General features: G+C 45.7%; 2 protein-coding genes and 1 long non-coding RNA gene across 3 annotated transcripts in view; all 3 read right to left on the reverse strand.

Annotated features, from left to right (window-relative positions):
* Positions 1–21,645, reverse strand: part of LOC120991124 (zinc finger protein 585A-like) — a 2,129,672-nt gene that overhangs the window by 291,833 nt on the left and 1,816,194 nt on the right. The gene's annotated exons all lie outside the window — the stretch shown is intronic.
* LOC120991144 (oocyte zinc finger protein XlCOF7.1-like) lies at positions 1,730–3,432 on the reverse strand. Its single transcript, XM_040420052.1, has one exon. It carries the CDS (start codon positions 3,351–3,353, stop codon positions 2,019–2,021), a length of 1,335 nt encoding a protein of 444 aa, XP_040275986.1. The 5' UTR covers positions 3,354–3,432; the 3' UTR covers positions 1,730–2,018.
* Positions 7,016–21,645, reverse strand: part of LOC120991184 — a 42,276-nt gene continuing 27,646 nt past the window's right edge. Inside the window, exons 3-4 of the long non-coding RNA XR_005776532.1 lie at positions 20,654–20,775; positions 7,016–7,065 (exon numbers count right to left, since the gene is read on the reverse strand). This is a non-coding gene — a long non-coding RNA (uncharacterized LOC120991184). The remainder of the gene's footprint in view (positions 7,066–20,653; positions 20,776–21,645) is intronic.

Consider the following 21,645-nt stretch of genomic DNA (forward strand, 5'->3'; position numbering starts at 1 on the left):
GTGAATTGAAAATAGCATTGTTCTGCAATGACATCCTGAGAAGATCCCCGTAGCCCAAAACTCAAAGTGCAACTGCTGAAATTCTTGGGTCTAGAAAGGACATTCTTGGAACCACAGAAAGAAAACAACAAAAATGATTTCATAAATGAAACGCTTTATTGTTAAACATTCATGGAGGACACTTCAGGGCGATGCTACATAACATTATGTGCAATATAATGAAAACAGCAGAGTTGTTTTATTATGATTTCAGACATATCTGAAATGTGGGGTCCACCTCTTGGATCTGCACCTATCTTTAGAATGGGGAAGGGGTGCCCTGATCTTGTCCTATTGGCCACTATATCAAGATCCAAGCTGCAAGATCTGGTCTGGTTTAAAAAAAACTGCCAAAGTTCCTGCCCTACTGTTTCTGGAATGTCCATGAAATTGAATGGAAGTTATGGGCTATACTAATTTTTTTATTACATCCAGATCCAGATACTGGTTTGAAAACTGCAGACTGTTAATAGAAACCCGAATTCAGTGTTTAGTACACTGCAGACAGAAGATGGAAGCCTGGCTCATGTATCTCCCCGATGCACTCGCTAACTAATCAGCCACTGGAGACATAGGGGAGAGAAGCACTGCCACTGCTCACCGCAGCCAGTGTGAATATAGTTGGGGACAAGCACTGCGACAGACCACAGGGACAGATATGTGTACAGCCATGCCCAGATACAGCAGCAGCAGCCAAAACAGATTGCTGAACATGATGGAAGATTATTCAACCACTGCACCAACCAGATGCAATCAGCAAACTGATAGACACCAACTGAACAACCAGGTTTAGTTGTATCTGTGCTGTGCCCTTTCCTCAGCACATACCCTGACCCCATGGCCTTCTGAGTAGACAGAGTGGACGAGCCGCAGGAATGGGCCCGGTTTGCTATCAGTGTACTGTCTTATCCAGCCTCCAGTGTACTGTCAGAGAAAACATTTGTGAAAATGGATCCATAAGAACTTCTATTGCGGACAGTGGCTATTTATCACCAGCCCAATGATGCCACTGCCGATGTCTACCTGTCCATCATGTTCCCTACACTGCTACTACTACTCCTACACAGGTGCACATCTCTTTCCTTGTCTGTCAGATTTCATACCGTACTGCTACAATTACTACTGCCACCAATGCCACTACTGCTACCCCTACACAGGCGCAAATCTTCTGCCTCCTTGTCTGTTATGTTTGTACTCATGCTGCTGCAGCTACCACTACACCTGCTGCTATTACTACTACTCCTACACAGCTTCAGTTCTCCTACTTTGTCAGGTTAAATATTGTTCTGCTCCCATTACTACGACTCCTAAACAGGTGAACATCTGCTGCCTTGTCTGTCAGATTTCATACTGTACTGCTGCAGTTACTACTGCCACCATTGCCACTACTGCTACTCCTACATAGCCGCAAATCTCCTGCCTTGTGTGTCATGTTTTATACTGTACATCTGCCACTGAAACTACTACTACACCTGCTGCTATTACTTCTACTCCCTGCACAGCTGCAGATCTCCTACTTTGTCAGGTTAATATTGTACTGCTCCCATTTCTACTACCCCTACACAGATGCACATCTCCTGCCTTGTCCGTCAGGTTCAGTACAATACTGCTGCTGCTCCCCAAAAAGTGAGCATTCTTGAAATTCTTGTTCAGAACAAGCCATTGCTTTTGACACCACCCTGACTGTAAACACTGCCAGACATCCACCCCATTAGAGAGAAGTTTTGGATGATTTCTTTTATTTTAAAAAGCATAACAAAGCCAAAAGTGCAATGTGTTGTTAAACAGTTTGCTTATTACCACCGGCCACCATCTGTTTATCCATATCTATATATTTCACTGCCACTTTAAGATTGCTAATGCTGCCTTGACGTTAAAGCCCTACAAGACTTCAGAATGTCATCCACAATTTATTAGGGCAATCTGAGCACTGTCACTTTGGTTTGAATTTATTTGTACCCAAATGGAATCTGCTGATTTCAGAAATTTGCTCCTGCGTGACTCCTCTGATGTGTGACAAGATCTGTTTTTTGTGCAAAACATTTCCCACATTCTGAACATGAATAAGGCTTCTTTCCTATGTGACATCTCTTATGTCTAACAAGATTAGATTTTTGTGTAAAACATTTCCCACATTCTGAACACAAATATGGCTTCTCTCCTGTGTGACTTCTCTTATGGCTAACAAGACCTGATTTTTGTCTAAAACATTTCCCACATTCTGAACATGAAAATGGTTTCTCTCCTGTGTGAATTCTCTCATGTATAACAAGATTTGATTTGATTTTAAAACCTTTCCCACATTCTGAACACTTAAACATGTCTCCTATGTGACTACTTTTATGTCTAACAAGACCTGATTTATATCTAAAACATTTCCCACATTCTGAACATGAATATGGCTTCTCTCCTGTGTGAAGTCTCTGATGTGTAACAAGTGCTGATTTCCATGTAAAACATTTCCCACATTCTGAACACAAATATGGCTTCTCTCCTGTGTGACTTCTCTCATGCTTAACAAAAGCTGATTTTTGTGTAAAACATTTCCCACATTCTGAACACGAAAATGGCTTCTCTCCTGTGTGACTTCTCTCATGCCCCACAAGATCTGATTTTTGTGCAAAACATTTCCCACATTCTGAACATGAATAAGGCTTCTTTCCTATGTGAAATCTCTGATGTTTAACAAGATTACTTTTTTGTGTAAAACATTTCCCACATTCTGAACACATATATGGCTTCTCTCCTGTGTGACTTCTCTCATGCATAACAAGAGCTGATTTTTGTGTAAAACATTTCCCACATTCTGAACACGAAAATGGCTTCTCTCCTGTGTGACTTCTCTCATGCCCAACAAGATCTGATTTTTGTGTAAAACATTTCCCACATTCTGAACACGAATATGGCTTCTCTCCTGTGTGACTTCTCTTATGGCTAACAAGACCTGAATTTTGTGTAAAACATTTCCCACATTCTGAACACGAATATGGCTTCTCTCCTGTGTGACTTCTCTTATGGCTAACAAGACCTGAATTATATGTAAAACATTTCCCACATTCTGAACACGAATATGGCTTCTCTCCTGTGTGACTTCTCTCATGTATAACAAGAGTTGATTTGATTTTAAAACCTTTCCCACATTCTGAACACTTAAACATCTCTCCTATGTGGCTTTTTTTATGTCTAACAAGATGTGTTTTATCTGTAAAGCACTCCCCACATTCTGAACAGGAGTATGGCTTCTCCCCGATGCAAATTCTTCTATATGTAGGAAGACTTGATCTTTTTGTTAACTCTTTACCACAGTGAAACATTTCACCCTCTTTCTGGTCAAGAGAAGGTTCCTCATGATTAGGAAGATTATATGTACTGTGAAGTCCTAGATGTACATTAATATTTTCTCCTGAAGAGCGCTGCATATCTTCATCTTCTACTTTATAATTTAGTGACAAAAAATTTACTTCAGAATTTGTACTGGGATTTTCTGCAAAAAAAAAATAAAAAATTTGTGGCATTTTTAATAATCTAGAGTAGACAAATTTATAGATTTCCTATTAGGCTGGAAGTGTATCCAGCAGGAACTAGAGGTATATAGTAAGTCATGTATTTTCAAGACACTTCTGGCTTTGGTTCAAAAAGCAGCACCAATACTGAATGTGTGATTCCAGCCATTTAAAGTTTTCGATAACACAAAGTTCAGGATTCTGGTCTACATCTAATTTTAATTTTACCCAAATCTAGCTAAAAATCGTGAAAAACCCAACAAGCCTGTCTTTTGACAACATATTTGACATTTCTATGCCAAGTGGGCATCACACTAATACAATAAGTTAACGTAATAGGATCTATCATGACATTCCTCATCACAAACTGCATTCATTATTAAATCAATCTCTTAGACCTGATGGACATGGTGTTTTTACTAGTAAAATCTATACTATAATGCCCACCTATGGATTACCTGACAAGCTCTTTTTAACGTACCTCCTCCTCTGCTGCTGATATCTCACACTGCAAAACCATTTTAACCATTATGAAAAAAAAATATATAATCCATACATCTTGCAAAGCCTCAAAGCACAATGACAGTACATGAAGGTCACTGGCGGAGATCCTTCAGGTGAATGAAGCCCATGAATATGTGTGACTTACAAGGAAAATTCAGGGACTTAACGTCATGGGTAAAGAGTCTAACCTGTGGTGTTCCTCCATTACATGTCACTGCACACACGTGTATACACTGCACATGACGGCTCCTATCCTGTGATATAAGAGGCTGGTACTCCTCCATTTCATGTCACCGCACACACGTGTATACACTGCACATGCACATGACGGCTCTTACCTTGTGATATAAGAGGCTGGTGCTCCTCCATTACATGTCACTGCACACATGTGTATACACTGCACATGACGGCTCTTACCTTGTGATATGAGAGGCTGGTGCTCCTCCATTACATGTCACTGCACACACGTGTATACACTGCACATGACGGGTCTTACCTTGTGATTTAAGAGGCTGGTGCTCCTCCATTACATGTTACTGCACACACGTGTATACACTGCACATGACGACTCCTATCCTGTGATATAAGAGGCTGGTGCTCCTCCATTACATGTCACTGCACACACGTGTATACACTGCACATGACGGCTCTTACCTTGTGATATAAGAGGCTGGTGCTCCTCCATTACATGTCACTGCACACACGTGTATACACTGCACATGACGGCTCTTATCCTGTGATATAAGAGGCTGGTACTCCTCCATTACATGTCACCGCACACAAGTGTATACACTGCACATGACGGATCTTATCCTGTGATATAAGAGGCTGGTACTCTTCCATTTCATGTCACCGCACACACATGTATACACTGCACATGCACATGACGGCTCTTACCTTGTGATATAAGAGGCTGGTGCTCCTCCATTACATGTCACTGCACACACGTGTATACACTGCACATGACAGGTCTTACCTTGTGATATAAGAGGCTGGTGCTCCTCCATTACATGTCACTGCACACACGTGTATACACTGCACATGACAGCTCTTACCTTGTGATATAAGAGGCTGGTGCTCCTCCATTACATGTCACTGCACACACGTGTATACACTGCACATGACAGGTCTTACCTTGTGATATAAGAGGCTGGTGATCCTCCATTACATGTCACTGCACACACGTGTATACACTGCACATGACGGCTCTTACCTTGTGATATAAGAGGCTGGTGCTCCTCCATTACATGTCACTGCACACAAGTGTTACACTGCACATGACGGCTCTTACCTTGTGATATAAGAGGCTGGTGCTCCTCCATTACATGTCACTGCACACACGTGTATACACTGCATATGACGGCTCTTACCCTGTGATATAAGAGGCTGGTGCTCTTCCATTACATGCCACTGCACACACGTGTATACACTGCACATGACGGCTCTTACCTTGTGATATAAGAGGCTGGTACTCCTCCATTACATGTCACTGCACACACGTGTATACACTGCACATGCACATGACGGCTCTTACCTTGTGATATAAGAGGCTGGTGCTCCTCCATTACATGTCACTGCACACACGTGTATACACTGCACATGACAGCTCTTACCTTGTGATATAAGAGGCTGGTGCTCCTCCATTACATGTCACTGCACACACGTGTATACACTGCACATGACTGGTCTTACCTTGTGATATAAAAGGCTGGCGCTCCTCCATTACATGTCACTGCACACACGTGTATACACTGCACATGACGGGTCTTACCTTGTGATATAAGAGGCTGGTGCTCCTCCATTACATGTCACTGCACACAAGTGTTACACTGCACATGACGGCTCTTATCCTGTGATATAATAGGCTGGTGCTCCTCCATTACATGTCACTGCACACACGTGTATACACTGCACATGACGGCTCTTACCTTGTGATATAAGAGGCTGGTGCTCCTCCATTACATGTCACTGCACACAAGTGTTACACTGCACATGACGGCTCTTAACTTGTGATATAAGAGGCTGGTGCTCCTCCATTACATGTCACTGCACACACGTGTATACACTGCACATGACGGCTCTTATCCTGTGATATAAGAGGCTGGTGCTCTTCCATTACATGCCACTGCACACACGTGTATACACTGCACATGACGGCTCTTACCTTGTGATATAAGAGGCTGGTGCTCCTCCATTACATGTCACTGCACACACGTGTATACACTGCACATGACGGCTCTTACCTTGTGATATAAGAGGCTGGTGCTCATCCATTACATGTCACTGCACACACGTGTACACACTGCACATGACGGCTCTTACCCTGTGATATAAGAGGCTGGTGCTCCTCCATTACATGTCACTGCACACACGTGTATACACTGCACATGACGGGTCTTACCTTGTGATATAAGAGGCTGGTGCTCTTCCATTACATGTCACTGCACACACGTGTATACACTGCACACGACGGCTCTTACCTTGTGATATAAGAGGCTGGTGCTCCTCCATTACATGTCACTGCACACACGTGTATACACTGCACATGACGGCTCTTACCTTGTGATATAAGAGGCTGGTGCTCCTCCATTACATGTCACTGCACACACGTGTATACACTGCACATGACGGCTCTTACCTTGTGATATAAGAGGCTGGTTCTCCTCCATCATGGCCTCCTTGTACAGATCCTTGTGTCCTTCTATATACTCCCACTCCTCCATGGAGAAATAGACAGTGACATCCTGCCACCTTAGAGGAACCTGACAACACAATGACACCGTCATCACCCAGACCCCTCCAGTGCTTTTACTGGAGAATTTCCCAGCATTCCCAGCAGTGTCACCTCTCCAGTCAGCAGCTCCATCATCTTGTGGGTGAGTTCTAGGATCTTCTGCTCATGTATCAGGGGGTGAGGCTCTGTAATGGGGTGAGGGGTCCTGCTCCGCCCTCCTGACTCCTGGAGATGGATGATGGGAGTCACACACTCCCCCGATGTCTTCTTCACTATTGTGTACTCCTGTGGATGGAGAGAGATACTTAGAGAATAAACCCTTCAGGGGCCATGTGCTCTCCTCCGGCCCTTTCCTCCTGGGTACAACGTGCCTACTTACCTTCTCATGGCTCCTACAACATGACTATTGGTCACTGGTCACATGATACATCACTCACCATATTGGGGGCTGATCTTGAGTTTATCCGTTACTTGGAAGGTCTGGAGGCCGTTCTACAGGACCCTGGACTCTTCCTATCACTTCCTATGATGGATTCTCCTTCCCGATGTCTGACTTGTTACAGAATACAATAAAGAGGAGAGAAATCTAGAAAAGTTTACCTCTCCGCTAAGCAGGGAGATGATCTCCAAGGTGAGGTCTAATATTCTTCTGCTGATCTCCTTCCTGTCCATCCTTGGTGGAACATTCAGGAGAAGGGCCATATTGCTGGTTTTCTTCATCCCTCCTCCAAAAAAATTAAAAAGGAATAAAGTTTAAAGAACCACTCGTATGGATTTTTTTTTTTTTTTTGCAGACTTGAATTTCAAATAGATCTTAAACCTTCTTGTGACAAACTCCCCTCTTTAGAGGTTGCCACGAGTGCTTGGAGAGGACTACTTGCCAGCCTCTTACCATGCGATTATGGTCCCATGTTGTATGCACCGGTTTTGTGCAGAAAAGCCATGAGTACAGCCACGCCAAAGAGACTTGTACTAACTTTTGAATTCCTGGTCTAATTAGTGTCATTTTGGGATGTGTTAAATGTCTATGTGTATTGTGAAGGGTGGGACATTGTATGTTTGAGTAAGTGATGTCTGTTCCATTGTCTCTCTGTGTGTATTGGCGATTGTCCTCTGTCCTGGAGACAACGGAGTTGTAATTCGATTGTCTCTCAGGACAGAGGGCAATGTGTATTCTCCTGCCTCTGTTGATTATGCTAACCATGGTGTCTATGTGGGTTGTAACCTTTGTGTTATGGGTTAATGTATGTTTGTTGTGGGTGTCTCCCTTGCATGGGAGCAGGGGATAAAAGCAATTGTATTTTTTCAATGTGAGGCCTTCCAGTAAAGTATTTCTAGCATTCAGCTTGGGCTAATGTATAGACTTATTTGGCGATACCAGCGATACTAGCGATAATAGCGATCTATTGCTCTGTGGATTACTTGGCGGTGCTATTTCAAGGGGAGAAGGGAATACTAGACGGTGACACGGATGATACCGTCACAACTGGTGGCAAGCAGCGGGATTTTCCCTTCTTTTTCCCTGCACAGAGGATTCAAGGAAGGCCCTAGTGTATGGTGCATGGAGGGCAACGCTGGCACTCGTGCAGCGACTCTGGCTTTGAAGGAGCTCAAGGGACAGAGCTAGCTACCGGGCAGCGTTCCTATCCACAGCAACATGGAAGAGGAGTTTCACTGGAGGTTGCAGCAGTACTTGGCCCAACAGGATGGGCCTTTATCAGAGGAGGGCATACTGGACTACAGAGATGCCACTCGAAAGGGGCTGTGGTATGACGCTTTGGAGGAGGTACAGCGGCAGCGGAGAGAGAGTCTTCCCAGTGAGGAACAGAGGCTCCAGGTACTCGTGGCCCTGCGGTCACCCTTCCTAGGAAAGCAACCCTTGGCTGAGTGGGTGACAGAACTGTGGACCCTGAGTTGGAGGGAGTTGTGGCTGGACAAAGCGTACCGGGCACTAAAGTGGTATGCCACCCAGCGCAACCCATGGATGACTAACCACTATCTGCCAGAGGGAGAGGATTATAATGATCCGGGCTTACTGTGGGAAGCCTTTGATGAGGGCGATGACTTTGGATGCCCCACAGAATGTCGGTTCTGGGACATCCACGACATCAGGGAAACCGAGCTGGACCTTCCCCGAGCGGACGACCTTGGGCCAGACCTGATTCATCTAGTCACCATGGAGTGGGAGCTGGAGCAGAGCTACCGTCAACTGTTCAACCTAGCTCAACCACCATCCCTCAGCCCAGAGGATTGCCTGGAAATTATACCCTCTTTTGCCCAACCAACCTCAGAGGTGAGCAACCTCATAGACTTGTCCTGGGAGGACCCACAGATGGCAGGTGGAGATGGGACCGAGGTCTCTCTACCAGCCCTACAGGGATGCTGGGCCGCCTGCCCAGATCTCCAGCGGCAGTGCATATCACAGAGAGAGGAGACAACCAGTCTCTCTCCCCAGCGGCAACCTGAGTTCCAGGGGGAGGAGATGCTGGGTCCCTTTGCCCTACAGCAACCAGAGTCCTGGGGAGGAGAGGCAACCGGCCTCACCTTCCAACAGAAGCCGGAGATACCGGGAAAAGGGGAACACAAACCCCCTCTACACGGGCGCAGATGAGACTGCGGGCTCTGTGCCAGTCCTACAGGGATGCTGGATGGTCGGTCCAGATCCCCAGCCATCTCCGCAGGGATACCAGGAGGAGGAGGTAAGCGAGCCCTCCCCTTCCCAGCTACTTCCCAACCGAGTTCTGGGGGCAGGGGATGAGCCTGAGATACCCACTGATCCCTTCCCAGCGGAGGAGCTGGCATCCGGGCAGAGCGCCGCTAGCCTCTGCTCCACCGACCTCCTTGTTACAGGACTGGATTGCACTCCCCTCGCCCCATCAGAAGAGCTGGCATCAGGGCAGAGAGCCGCTAGCCTCTGCTCCACCGACCCCCTTGTTACAGGACTGGCTTGCACCCCCCTCGCCCCAGCAGAAGTGCTGGTATCAGTGCAGAACACCGCTGGCCGCTTTTCCCTAAGTAGCCCCAGCGGTTTGCCTAGCTGCACCAGGGAGACTGAGGATGCGGAACTGTTTCACCACAACCTGGGACCTACAGACCAGTACTGTCCCTGGTGGGTGAGCTACCCTGTTAACTATTTACCGTGGGTGGGCAACTCTGCTAATGTTTCTTTGTGGGTGGGCTTCCAGACTAATCTAGGTACTGACCGACAGGAGGTCAGATACCTGTTTAGTCTTAACCCCAAAGGGAAGATATGTGACAAACTCCCCTCTTTTGAGGTTGCCACGAGTGCTTGGAGAGGACAACTTGCCAGCCTCTTACCATGCGATTATGGTCCCATGTTGTATGCACCGGTTTTGTGCAGAAAAGCCATGAGTACAGCCAGGCCAAAGAGACTTGTACTAACTTTTGAATTCCTGGTCTAATTCGTGTCATTTTGGGATGTGTTAAATGTCTATGTGTATTGTGAAGGGTGGGACATTGTATGTTTGAGTAAGTGATGTCTGTTCCATTGTCTCTCTGTGTGTATTGGCGATTGTCCTCTGTCCTGGAGACAACAGAGTTGTAATTCGATTGTCTCTCAGGACAGAGGGCAATGTGTATTCTCCTGCCTCTGTTGATTATGCTAACCATGGTGTCTATGTGGGTTGTAACCTTTGTGTTATGGGTTAATGTATGTTTGTTGTGGGTGTCTCCCTTGCATGGGAGCAGGGGATAAAAGCAATTGTATTTTTTCAATGTGAGGCCTTCCAGTAAAGTATTTCTAGCATTCAGCTTGGGCTAATGTATAGATTTATTTGGCGATACCAGCGATACTAGCGATAATAGCGATCTATTGCTCTGTGGATTACTTGGCGGTGCTATTTCAAGGGGAGAAGGGAATACTAGACGGTGACACGGATGATACCGTCACACTTCTATACTAATAAAGTTACATTTTTAGATGCTTAGTTTACACAGAAATTTACATCTTCATTTTCTGTTAATGCATCATGTGATTTAGATAGGACCAACTATTCTGTCCTTATACTTAGGTCTTCCCCAACAGGTCCGATTCTCCCTTTCCTGTGCAGCTGGAAACTACAAGCAGAGACTAAAGGAAGATCATCATCTGCTGTATCCCCCTCAGCAGCTCTTCCTTTCTGCTTCCATTGTGGAAGTGCCCATAAGTACAGGAGGACGGGAAGCAGAGAATGCAGCGCTCCCTGGGCTCACTGTTCACCGCTTCCTGGTCCTCGACCGCTCGTTATGCTGTGACTGCGCAGAGCATGAGGACATCTGTGCTCTGTGACTTCACGCTGTGCACATCAGGTCACAGCACAACGTGCAGCAGAAAGAAGAAGAGAGCTGGATCCTAGGAGTGGCGGCGGTGTCCGGGGCAGGGGAGGTAAGTAGATATTTTTTTTTTGCTCTGAGCATGGGGGTCTGAACTGAGGGGTCATTCACACTGTGGGTCTGATCTGATGTCTGAATGGGGTGGAGGGGATCTTTTTTGCATTGAGAGTCTGAGCGGAGGTCTGAATGGGAGGGTCTTATTTACATTGGGGGTCTGATGTGAGGTCAGATTAGAAGTCTTATTAATATTGGGGGTCTGATTGGGGCTCTGAGCTGAGGTCTGATTGACATTGGTAGTCTTATCTGAAAAATATTATTTTCTTATTCTCCTCCTCTAACACCTCGGTGCGTCTTATAGGATGAAACAATACTGTATACCCTAAACTGTTATTCCTTATATTCTTATATAGTTATTATTATTTTTTTAGCTTTCTGCAGTTTTCCTCAATAAATACAGCAAAAACCCATAGAAACGGAGGGCAGAATTCTGTGATTAAAGCAGCCCCAACAGCTTAACATATAAACTCTGTCCAAACTGCTTGTGGAGCTGAGAGGTGTGCAATGTATTTCTGGAGTCAAATCGAATATGTTGTTTTTAATAAATGTACGTTTAAACCGAACCGCTTAACGCATGTGTGCTGGTATTCACTACAATTCTACACTTGGTGCCAGTGTACAGTCGTGGCCAAAAGTTTTGAGAATGACACAAATATTAGTTTTCACAAAGTTTGCTGCTAAACTGCTTTTAGATCTTTGTTTCAGTTGTTTCTGTGATGTAGTGAAATATAATTACACGCACTTCATACGTTTCAAAGGCTTTTATCGACAATTACATGACATTTATGCAAAGAGTCAGTATTTGCAGTGTTGGCACTTCTTTTTCAGGACCTCTGCAATTCGACTGGGCATGCTCTCAATCAACTTCTGGGCCAATTCCTGACTGATAGCAACCCATTCTTTCATAATCACTTCTTGGAGTTTGTCAGAATTAGTGGGTTTTTGTTTGTCCACCCACCTCTTGAGGATTGACCACAAGTTCTCAATGGGATTAAGATCTGGGGAGTTTCCAGGCCATGGACCCAAAATGTCAACGTTTTGGTCCCCGAGCCACTTAGTTATCACTTTTGCCTTATGGCACGGTGCTCCATCGTGCTGGAAAATGCATTGTTCTTCACCAAACTGTTGTTGGATTGTTGGAAGAAGTTGCTGTTGGAGGGTGTTTTGGTACCATTCTTTATTCATGGCTGTGTTTTTGGGCAAAATTGTGAGTGAGCCCACTCCCTTGGATGAGAAGCAACCCCACACATGAATGGTCTCAGGATGCTTTACTGTTGGCATGACACAGGACTGATGGTAGCGCTCACCTTTTCTTCTCCGGACAAGCCTTTTTCCAGATGTCCCAAACAATCGGAAAGAGGCTTCATCGGAGAATATGACTTTGCCCCAGTCCTCAGCAGTCCATTCACCAAACTTTCTGCAGAAGATCAATCTGTCCCTGATGTTTTTTTTGGAGAGAAGTGGCTTCTTTTCTGCCCTTCTTGACACCAGGCCATCTTCCAAAAGTCTTGGCCTCACTGTGCGTGCAGATGCGCTCACACCTGCCTGCTGCCATTCCTGAGCAAGCTCTGCACTGGTGGCACTCCGATCCCGCAGCTGAATCCTCTTTAGGAGACGATCCTGGCACTTGCTGGACTTTCTTGGACGCCCTGAAGCCTTCTTAACAAGAATTGAACCTCTTTCCTTGAAGTTCTTGATGATCCTATAAATTGTTGATTGAGGTGAAATCTTAGTAGCCACAATATCCTTGCCTGTGAAGCCATTTTTATGCAACGCAATGATGGCTGCAAGCGTTTCTTTGCAGGTCCCCATGGTTAACAATGGAAGAACAATGATTTCCAGCATCACCCTCCTTTTAACATGTCAAGTCTGCCATTTTAACCCAATCAGCCTGACATAATGATCTCCAGCCTTGTGCTCGTCAACATTCTCACCTGAGTTAACAAGACGATTACTGAAATGATCTCAGCAGGTCCTTTAATGACAGCAATGAAATGCAGTGGAAAGTTTTTTTTGGGATTAAGTAAATTTTCACGGCAAAGAAGGACTATGCAATTCATCTGATCACTCTTCATAACATTCTGGAGTATATGCAAATTGCTATTATAAAAACTTAAGCAGCAACTTTTCCAATTTCCAATATTTATGTAATTCTCAAAACTTTTGGCCACAACTGTACACTGCACCTCTAGTATTATATTCATTATATTTGAAATAACACTCACCAACCACAGTATTATACAGATTACTATATACTTTAAACTTTAGCATTACATATTACCATTGTATATACTACAATTCAGACACATTTGGTGTCAGTATATACTACAGTTTTTGCATGACATTTAAAATAATACAAATTGATAATTTTTTCGACTGTGCAATGATTACCATATACTGTGAACGGTGCCATTAGTCACTAGATTTCTATTGTCTGTATACTATGATTTACATAAACTTGGTGTCAGTATGCACTGCACCTCTAGTATTATATTTATTATATTAAAACTACACACATTAACCACAGTATTTTGCATAGATTACTGTATACTTTAAACTGTACCATTACATGATGAACTCTCTCTCTCTCTCTCTCTTACACAGAAACTTTCAGCTCTTTTCAAGAACTATGTAGTTCCTTCCAGAAATGCACATTAAGTGAAAAGATCCCCATCATGGTGGTCACAAAAGGTAACAACCGGACTCCACACCTATCTATTTGCCAAGGATGAAGCAGGAAGAAAGATCAGGCACCAGGGAGAATGAAGCATCTGTAAGGTACGTGTAGTGCACCAGGAAACGACAAAGGGCGGCAGGAAGTAGAGAGGTGGAGACATCGGCGATTCGTCCCACAGTGGAGAAGAAGGTAAACCAGCTAAATGAGCGCAGGGATGCAGAGTGGGATCACATTGCTGAGTGCGGAGGAGGCGATGCTGGCGCATCAATGAGGGCTGATGGTGCAGGTAGTATAACTAAGGGCTGGTAACATGGGGAGGAGCAGGGATTCCAAGCTGGAGCGCAATAGTGAGAAAAGGAACAGTGAGAAACATAGGAAGGATCTAAGGTAGAGCGATGCACCATAGATGATCCAGAGAAAACAGAGATAGCAGGAAGAAGAAGAGATCAGGAAAAGAGATGGATCAGGACAGAAGAGCGTAATAGGAAAATAGGGAAGGAAGGATGGAAAAATAGGGGAAGCACAAAACAGTGTAAGTAGGAATGATGAGTAATGTGGACGAGGGGAGAGAAGAAAAGAGGACGGGAGGAAGGTCTTCAGTGAGCGGGCAAGATGCAGACAGTATGGAAAAAGGAAGAATAGGAAATAGATGTAAAGTCGGCAATGTGATAGCTGAAGTCCGGTAGGTCCTTAACGGGTCCAGAAAAAGAAGAAAGTCATATTAGTAACAAACAGCAGCCATTTATAAGCAGTATGGAGTATTAGTGGAAGGGAGCAGTTTATATCCCTTTTCCATTCCCCCTGTTTCCAAACATTGTAGCTTCTGGACTAAGGCGCTTTAGGCTGGGCCGTCGCCGTTCCACAGCGGTCAAGTCTAAGCATTGCGTCTCCTGTGCAGCAAAAAGCGGGGGCCAATAGCGCCCGTGGCATGTAAGCCGTTACAGAAAAAGCGGATCCCATCGGCACGAATGAGATCAAAAGGTGCCCATGTCAATGCAGGTAGGCCAGAGCCTAGTGAAGGCCCCAGGCCTGCCTCTAGATCAGGGATCAGCAAGCAACCTACGGAACTCCAGGTGTGCTAAAACTACAACTCCCAGAATGCTCCATTCACTTCCACGGGAGTTAGAAGAACAGCCATACATGTTAGCATGCTGGGAGTTGTAGTTTCATAGAAGCTGAATCCCTGCTCTAGAGTGTCTCAGCAGGCTGTGCCTCTCTGGCGCAGCCTACTGGTGAATGTTATTATAGCACCGACATCAAAATACATTACACTACAGGGATCGCCTATCATAGTCCGCTTACAGGACTATTAAATGGTTAAATTATTAAATAAAATTAAAATTCAGAGCTAAAAAAAGCAAACCAAAAAAAAATCTTTTTCTATTGAAAAAAAGCTCATCAATAGAAAAATCGCTAAAATAAAATCTCCACCTATTTGGTATTGCCGCATCCATAAGGACCCGCATTACGCAATTTATCCCATACGGTGAAATCCAGGAAAAAGAAACAAAATAAAAAATGCCAGAATTGCTGATTTTGCTTGTTCACCATGAAAGTGAAAGCAAAACAAAAAGCATTTAAAAAGTATTACGCTACCCAAAATGATTCCAATGATACCGTTATTCTGTTTTCTGTGTGCAAACCTTTTCAGTCATTGACGACTTATTTGGCTTCTTTCACCATGCAGCATCCTAGCAGTACACCTCCTTGTGCCATGCAGCATCCTAGCACTACACCTCCTCGTGCCATGTGGCATTCTAGCACTACGCCTCCTCGTGCCATGCAGCATCCTAGCACTACACCTCCTCGTGCCATGCAGCATCCTAGCACTACGCCTCCTCGTGCCATGCAGCATCCTAGCACTACGCCTCCTCGTGCCATGTGGCATCCTAGCACTACACCTCCTCGTGCCATGCAGCATCCTAGCACTACACCTCCTCGTACCATGCAGCATCCTAGCACTACACATCCTCGTGCCATGCAGCATCCTAGCACTACACATCCTCGTACCATGCAGCATCCTAGCACTACGCCCCCTCGTGCCATGCAGCATCCTAGCACTACACCTCCTCGTACCATGTGGCATCCTAGCACTACACATCCTCGTACCATGCAGCATCCTAGCACTACGCCCCCTCGTGCCATGCAGCATCCTAGCACTACGCCTCCTCGTGCCATGCAGCATCCTAGCACTACCCCTCCTCGTGCCATGCAGCATCCTAGCACTACGCCTCCTTGTGCCATGAAGCATCCTAGCACTACACCTCCTCGTGCCATGCAGCATCCTAGCACTACGACTCCTTGTGCCATGCAGCATCCTAGCACTACACCTCCTCGTGCCATGCAGCATCCTAGCACTACACCTCCTCGTGCCAGTACGTGCCCTCACTCTGGTACATTGCTGTCGTTTGTGTAATCTTCTTTAATGCCATTTACACAGATAGTCCAACAGTTTGCCTCCTCCAGATAGGTCATCAATATCTGTCAGACTCCAGAAAATCTGATATTGATTACCTATACACAGTGGGCAGTCAATAGCAAACCGCTACGTGAACGAGCCTCCCTAAAATCACCCACAATGCTAGGAAGGCTCGTTCCCATCACAGCCTGATATTGGCTGCCACCCCACAATCCCGACTCCCCCCCCATCATCATCATTGGATGTTTTCATCCGCACAGCGGGGTTATGCAGTGGCGGCCGTGCCAGCATCAGAGGCTACACAGGTGCCGGGGAGCAAGGGAAGTACAATCTGTGTGAGGAGCATTATAGATCTCAGATAACCCCTTTAAGTAAATCACTCTTTATTTCTTTATAGTGTGTATCTAAGCGGGGTGGCTACTCTACTTGAAGCACTCACCCGTGATACAGAGTGCATTATGAAATGCCCGTTGGGCCAAAGTACTCACTACAGCCGTTGAATTTTTTTGGGGGTGTGTAGTTTACAAAATAGGGTAACTATTGGAGGGCTTCCACTGTAGTGGTACCTCACATGCCTGTTACCTCAGGTGCCTGGTGCCTGAAAATTATTCCAGTGAAATCTGCCCTCCAAAACCCATATGGTGCTCCTTCCCTTCTGAGCCCTGCTGTGTGCCCATGTAGAGGGTTATGATCATCACAGATGGGGTAATAAAAAATAAAATTAATTTACAAAATGATGGCAACATAAGGTGGACATATGGGGAATGTTAATAACTATATCATAAGGTATCACTAAGAAAATATGCATCTCCTCCATTACATGTCACTGCACACACGTGTATACACTGCACATGACAGGTCTTACCTTGTGATGTAAGAGGCTGGTGCTCCTCCATTACATGTCACTGCACACACGTGTATACACTGCACATGACGGCTCTTACCTTGTGATATAAGAGGCTGGTGCTCCTCCATTACATGTCACTGCACACACGTGTATACACTGCACATGACGGCTCTTACCTTGTGATATAAGAGGCTGGTGCTCCTCCATTACATGTCACTGCACACACGTGTATACACTGCACATGACGGCTCTTACCTTGTGATATAAGAGGCTGGTGCTCCTCCATTACATGTCACTGCACACACGTGTATACACTGCACATGACGGCTCTTACCTTGTGATATAAGAGGCTGGTGATCCTCCATTACATATCACTGCACACACGTGTATACACTGCACATAACGGCTCTTACCCTGTGATATAAGAGGCTGGTGCTCCTCCATTACATGTCACTGCACACACGTGTATACACTGCACATGACGGCTCTTACCTTGTGATATAAGAGGTTGGTGCTCCTCCATTACATGTCACTGCACACACGTGTATACACTGCACATGACGGCTCTTACCTTGTGATATAAGAGGCTGGTGCTCCTCCATTACATGTCACTGCACACACGTGTATACACTGCACATGACGGGTCTTACCCTGTGATATAAGAGGCTGGTGCTCCTCCATTACATGTCACTGCACACACGTGTACACACTGCACATGACGGCTCTTACCCTGTGATATAAGAGGCTGGTGCTCCTCCATTACATGTCACTGCACACACGTGTATACACTGCACATGACGGCTCTTACCTTGTGATATAAGAGGCTGGTGCTCCTCCATTACATGTCACTGCACACACGTGTATACACTGCACATGACGGCTCTTACCTTGTGATATAAGAGGCTGGTGATCCTCCATTACATATCACTGCACACACGTGTATACACTGCACATAACGGCTCTTACCCTGTGATATAAGAGGCTGGTGCTCCTCCATTACATGTCACTGCACACACGTGTATACACTGCACATGACGGCTCTTACCTTGTGATATAAGAGGTTGGTGCTCCTCCATTACATGTCACTGCACACACGTGTATACACTGCACATGACGGCTCTTACCTTGTGATATAAGAGGCTGGTGCTCCTCCATTACATGTCACTGCACACACGTGTATACACTGCACATGACGGGTCTTACCTTGTGATATAAGAGGCTGGTGATCCTCCATTACATATCACTGCACACACGTGTATACACTGCACATAACGGCTCTTACCCTGTGATATAAGAGGCTGGTGCTCCTCCATTACATGTCACTGCACACACGTGTATACACTGCACATGACGGCTCTTACCTTGTGATATAAGAGGTTGGTGCTCCTCCATTACATGTCACTGCACACACGTGTATACACTGCACATGACGGCTCTTACCTTGTGATATAAGAGGCTGGTGCTCCTCCATTACATGTCACTGCACACACGTGTATACACTGCACATGACGGGTCTTACCTTGTGATATAAGAGGCTGGTGCTCCTCCATTACATGTCACTGCACACACGTGTACACACTGCACATGACGGCTCTTACCCTGTGATATAAGAGGCTGGTGCTCCTCCATTACATGTCACTGCACACACGTGTACACACTGCACATGACGGCTCTTACCTTGTGATATAAGAGGCTGGTGCTCCTCCATCATGGCCTCCTTGTACAGATCCTTGTGTCCTTCTATATACTCCCACTCCTCCATGGAGAAATAGACAGTGACATCCTGACACCTTATAGGAACCTGACAACACAATGACACCGTCATCACCCAGACCCCTCCAGTGCTGTTACTGGAGAATTTCCCAGCATTCCCAGCAGTGTCACCTCTCCAGTCAGCAGCTCCATCATCTTGTGGGTGAGCTCTAGGATCTTCTGCTCATGTATCAGGGGGGGAGGCTCTGTGATGGGGGGAGGGGTCCTGCTCCGCCCTCCTGACTCCTGGAGATGGATGATGGGAGTCACACAGTCCCCCGATGTCTTCTTCACGATTGTGTTCTCCTGTGGATGGAGAGAGACACTGTTATTTTTATTGATGACTATCCTCAGCCTTCTCTTCATTGTTTACCTGCTCGCCGTCAAAATCGCAGCGGTGAGCGGTGTAATTATAAGAATGGAGTCGCCATTCACTTCTATAGGACGGCACGTTCCTATTCAAGTGAATATTGCAGCGTCTTCCCATAGAAGTGAAGGGGACGGCTGTAATTACACTGCTCACTCATGTTTTGTGACGGTGAACAGGTAAACTATGAAGGGAAGGCTGTGCTGGCACTGAGCGCGCCTTCTCCTCAACCAGCTGATCGGCGGGGGTGCCGGGTGTCGGACTCCCAAGGCGTGGTTACTTACGGTTAAGGAGCCCAGCACCGCCCCCTGTGAAGGAGCCCAGCACCGTCTGCATCCAGGAATCTCCTCCTTGCTCACAAAGTTACAGTGCCATAATCTCGCGATGCGCGAGCTAGCGCATGCGCAGTTCATTCACTGAGGCTGATGCCGGCAAAGGGAACTAACACTTTGCCGGCCTTGTGCTCGCGCATTGCGAGATTACGGCACTGTAACTTTGTGAGCAAGGAGGAGATTCCTGGATGCAGGTGGTGCTGGGCATCTTAACCGCAAGTAACCGCGCCTTGGGCACCTTACTTGGCTAATTTACATATCTATAAAATCATTTTTTAAACGAAATAAAACCACACAGAGCTATGGGACAGGTATATTGCGGACATGCTAGCGGAGATCTATCCCTGCATGTCCGCAGCTCTATAGGGTAAAACTAGTGAGAGATTCCCTTTAAGAGTCCCTGTTCTGTGTCCATACATGGAGTGAGGGCCTATGAAGGAGGTATCCCCAAGAGATGTCAGTATGCTTGGGGATACCCTTGTGTGTATAACTTTTATTTAAATAAAATATATATCTATTTTCTACAGGGTTTTGAACCTATGACCATCTGCATGGAAGGCGGAGATGCTAACTGCTCAGCACTGATGTATGAGAGATAATCTCTGGCTAAAATCCCTGGTAGAATTTCCCCATGTGTTAGGTATTTATATATGGCAGAAGTATCATTTTATTTATAGTAATTGCAAAACATTTATGGCACATAATAATGGCATAAAAGCCGTCCTGAGTCCTTAGGCCACCTGTACACGAGTCCAGGAGAACACATAAGATCTGCACAAATTTCCATGTGGATTTTTGTGCGTTTCTGCACCAAAGTGTTCAATTTCTTGTTCCCGGCCCTTCCCTCCTGGTACAACGTGCCTACTTACCTTCTCATGGCTCCTACAACATGACTATTGGTCACTGGTCACATGATACATCACTCACCATATTGGGGGCTGATCTTCAGGTTCTCCATCACTTGGAAGGTCTGGAGGCCGTTCTCCGGGACCCTGGACTCTTCCTATCACTTCCTATGATGGATTCTCCTTCCCGATGTCTGACTTGTTACAGAATACAATAAAGAGGAGAGAAATCTAGAAAAGTTTACCTCTCCGCTCAGCAGGGAGATGATCTCCAAGGTGAGGTCTAATATTCTTCTGCTGATCTCCTTCCTGTCCATCCTTGGTGGCTCATTCAGGAGAAGGCTCGTATTGCTGGTTTTCTTCATGACTCCTCCAAAAAACAGGAATAAAGGTTAATCAGCGAGTCCCATGTCCCCGATAATGAGGCCGAGAAAAAGTACAACTCATCCCGCAAAACTCAGACCCTCATAAAGCTGCACTGACGGGAAAAGCCCGGAGCTCAGTGGGTATCTAAGCTACTGTCAGTGTGTATCTAAGCTCCTGGCAGCTCAGTGTGTATCTAAGGCTACTTTCACACTAGCGTTTTTCTTTTCCGTCCTAGGGGCTCTATACCGGAAAACAACTGATCAGTTTTATCCCCATGCATTCTGAATGGAGAGTAATCCGTTCAGGATGCATCAGGATGTCTTCAGTTCAGTCATTTTGACTGATCAGGCAAAAGAGAAAACCGCAGCATGCTACAGTTTTATCTCCGGCGAAAAAAACTGAAGACTTGCCTGAATGCCGGATCCGTTCAAAATACCAGAATGCCGGATCCGTCCTTCCGGTCTGCGCATGCGCAGACCTTTAAAAATGAGGAAAATATAAATACTGGATCCGTTTTGCCTGATGACACCTGAAAAACGGATCCGGTATTGCAATGCATTTTTCTGACTGATCAGTCATAAAAATGACATGCGTTTGCATACAGTTTGCAACGGAACTGCCTGCCGGAATCAAACAACGCAAGTGTGAAAGTACCCTAATCCGTTCAGGATGCATCAGGATGTCTTCAGTTCAGTCATTTCGACTGATCAGGCAAAAGATAAAACCGTAGCATGCTACGGTTTTATCTCCGGTGAAAAAAACAGCATTTTTTTCCCCATAGGAATGTATTAGTGCCGGATCCGGCATTCAAAATACCGGAGTGCCGGATCCGTCCTTGCGGTCTGCGCATGCACAGACCGGTAAAAATTTG

This window comes from Bufo bufo, chromosome 2 (assembly GCF_905171765.1).
Source record: "Bufo bufo chromosome 2, aBufBuf1.1, whole genome shotgun sequence".
In the NCBI taxonomy this organism is placed as follows: Eukaryota; Metazoa; Chordata; class Amphibia; order Anura; family Bufonidae; genus Bufo; species Bufo bufo.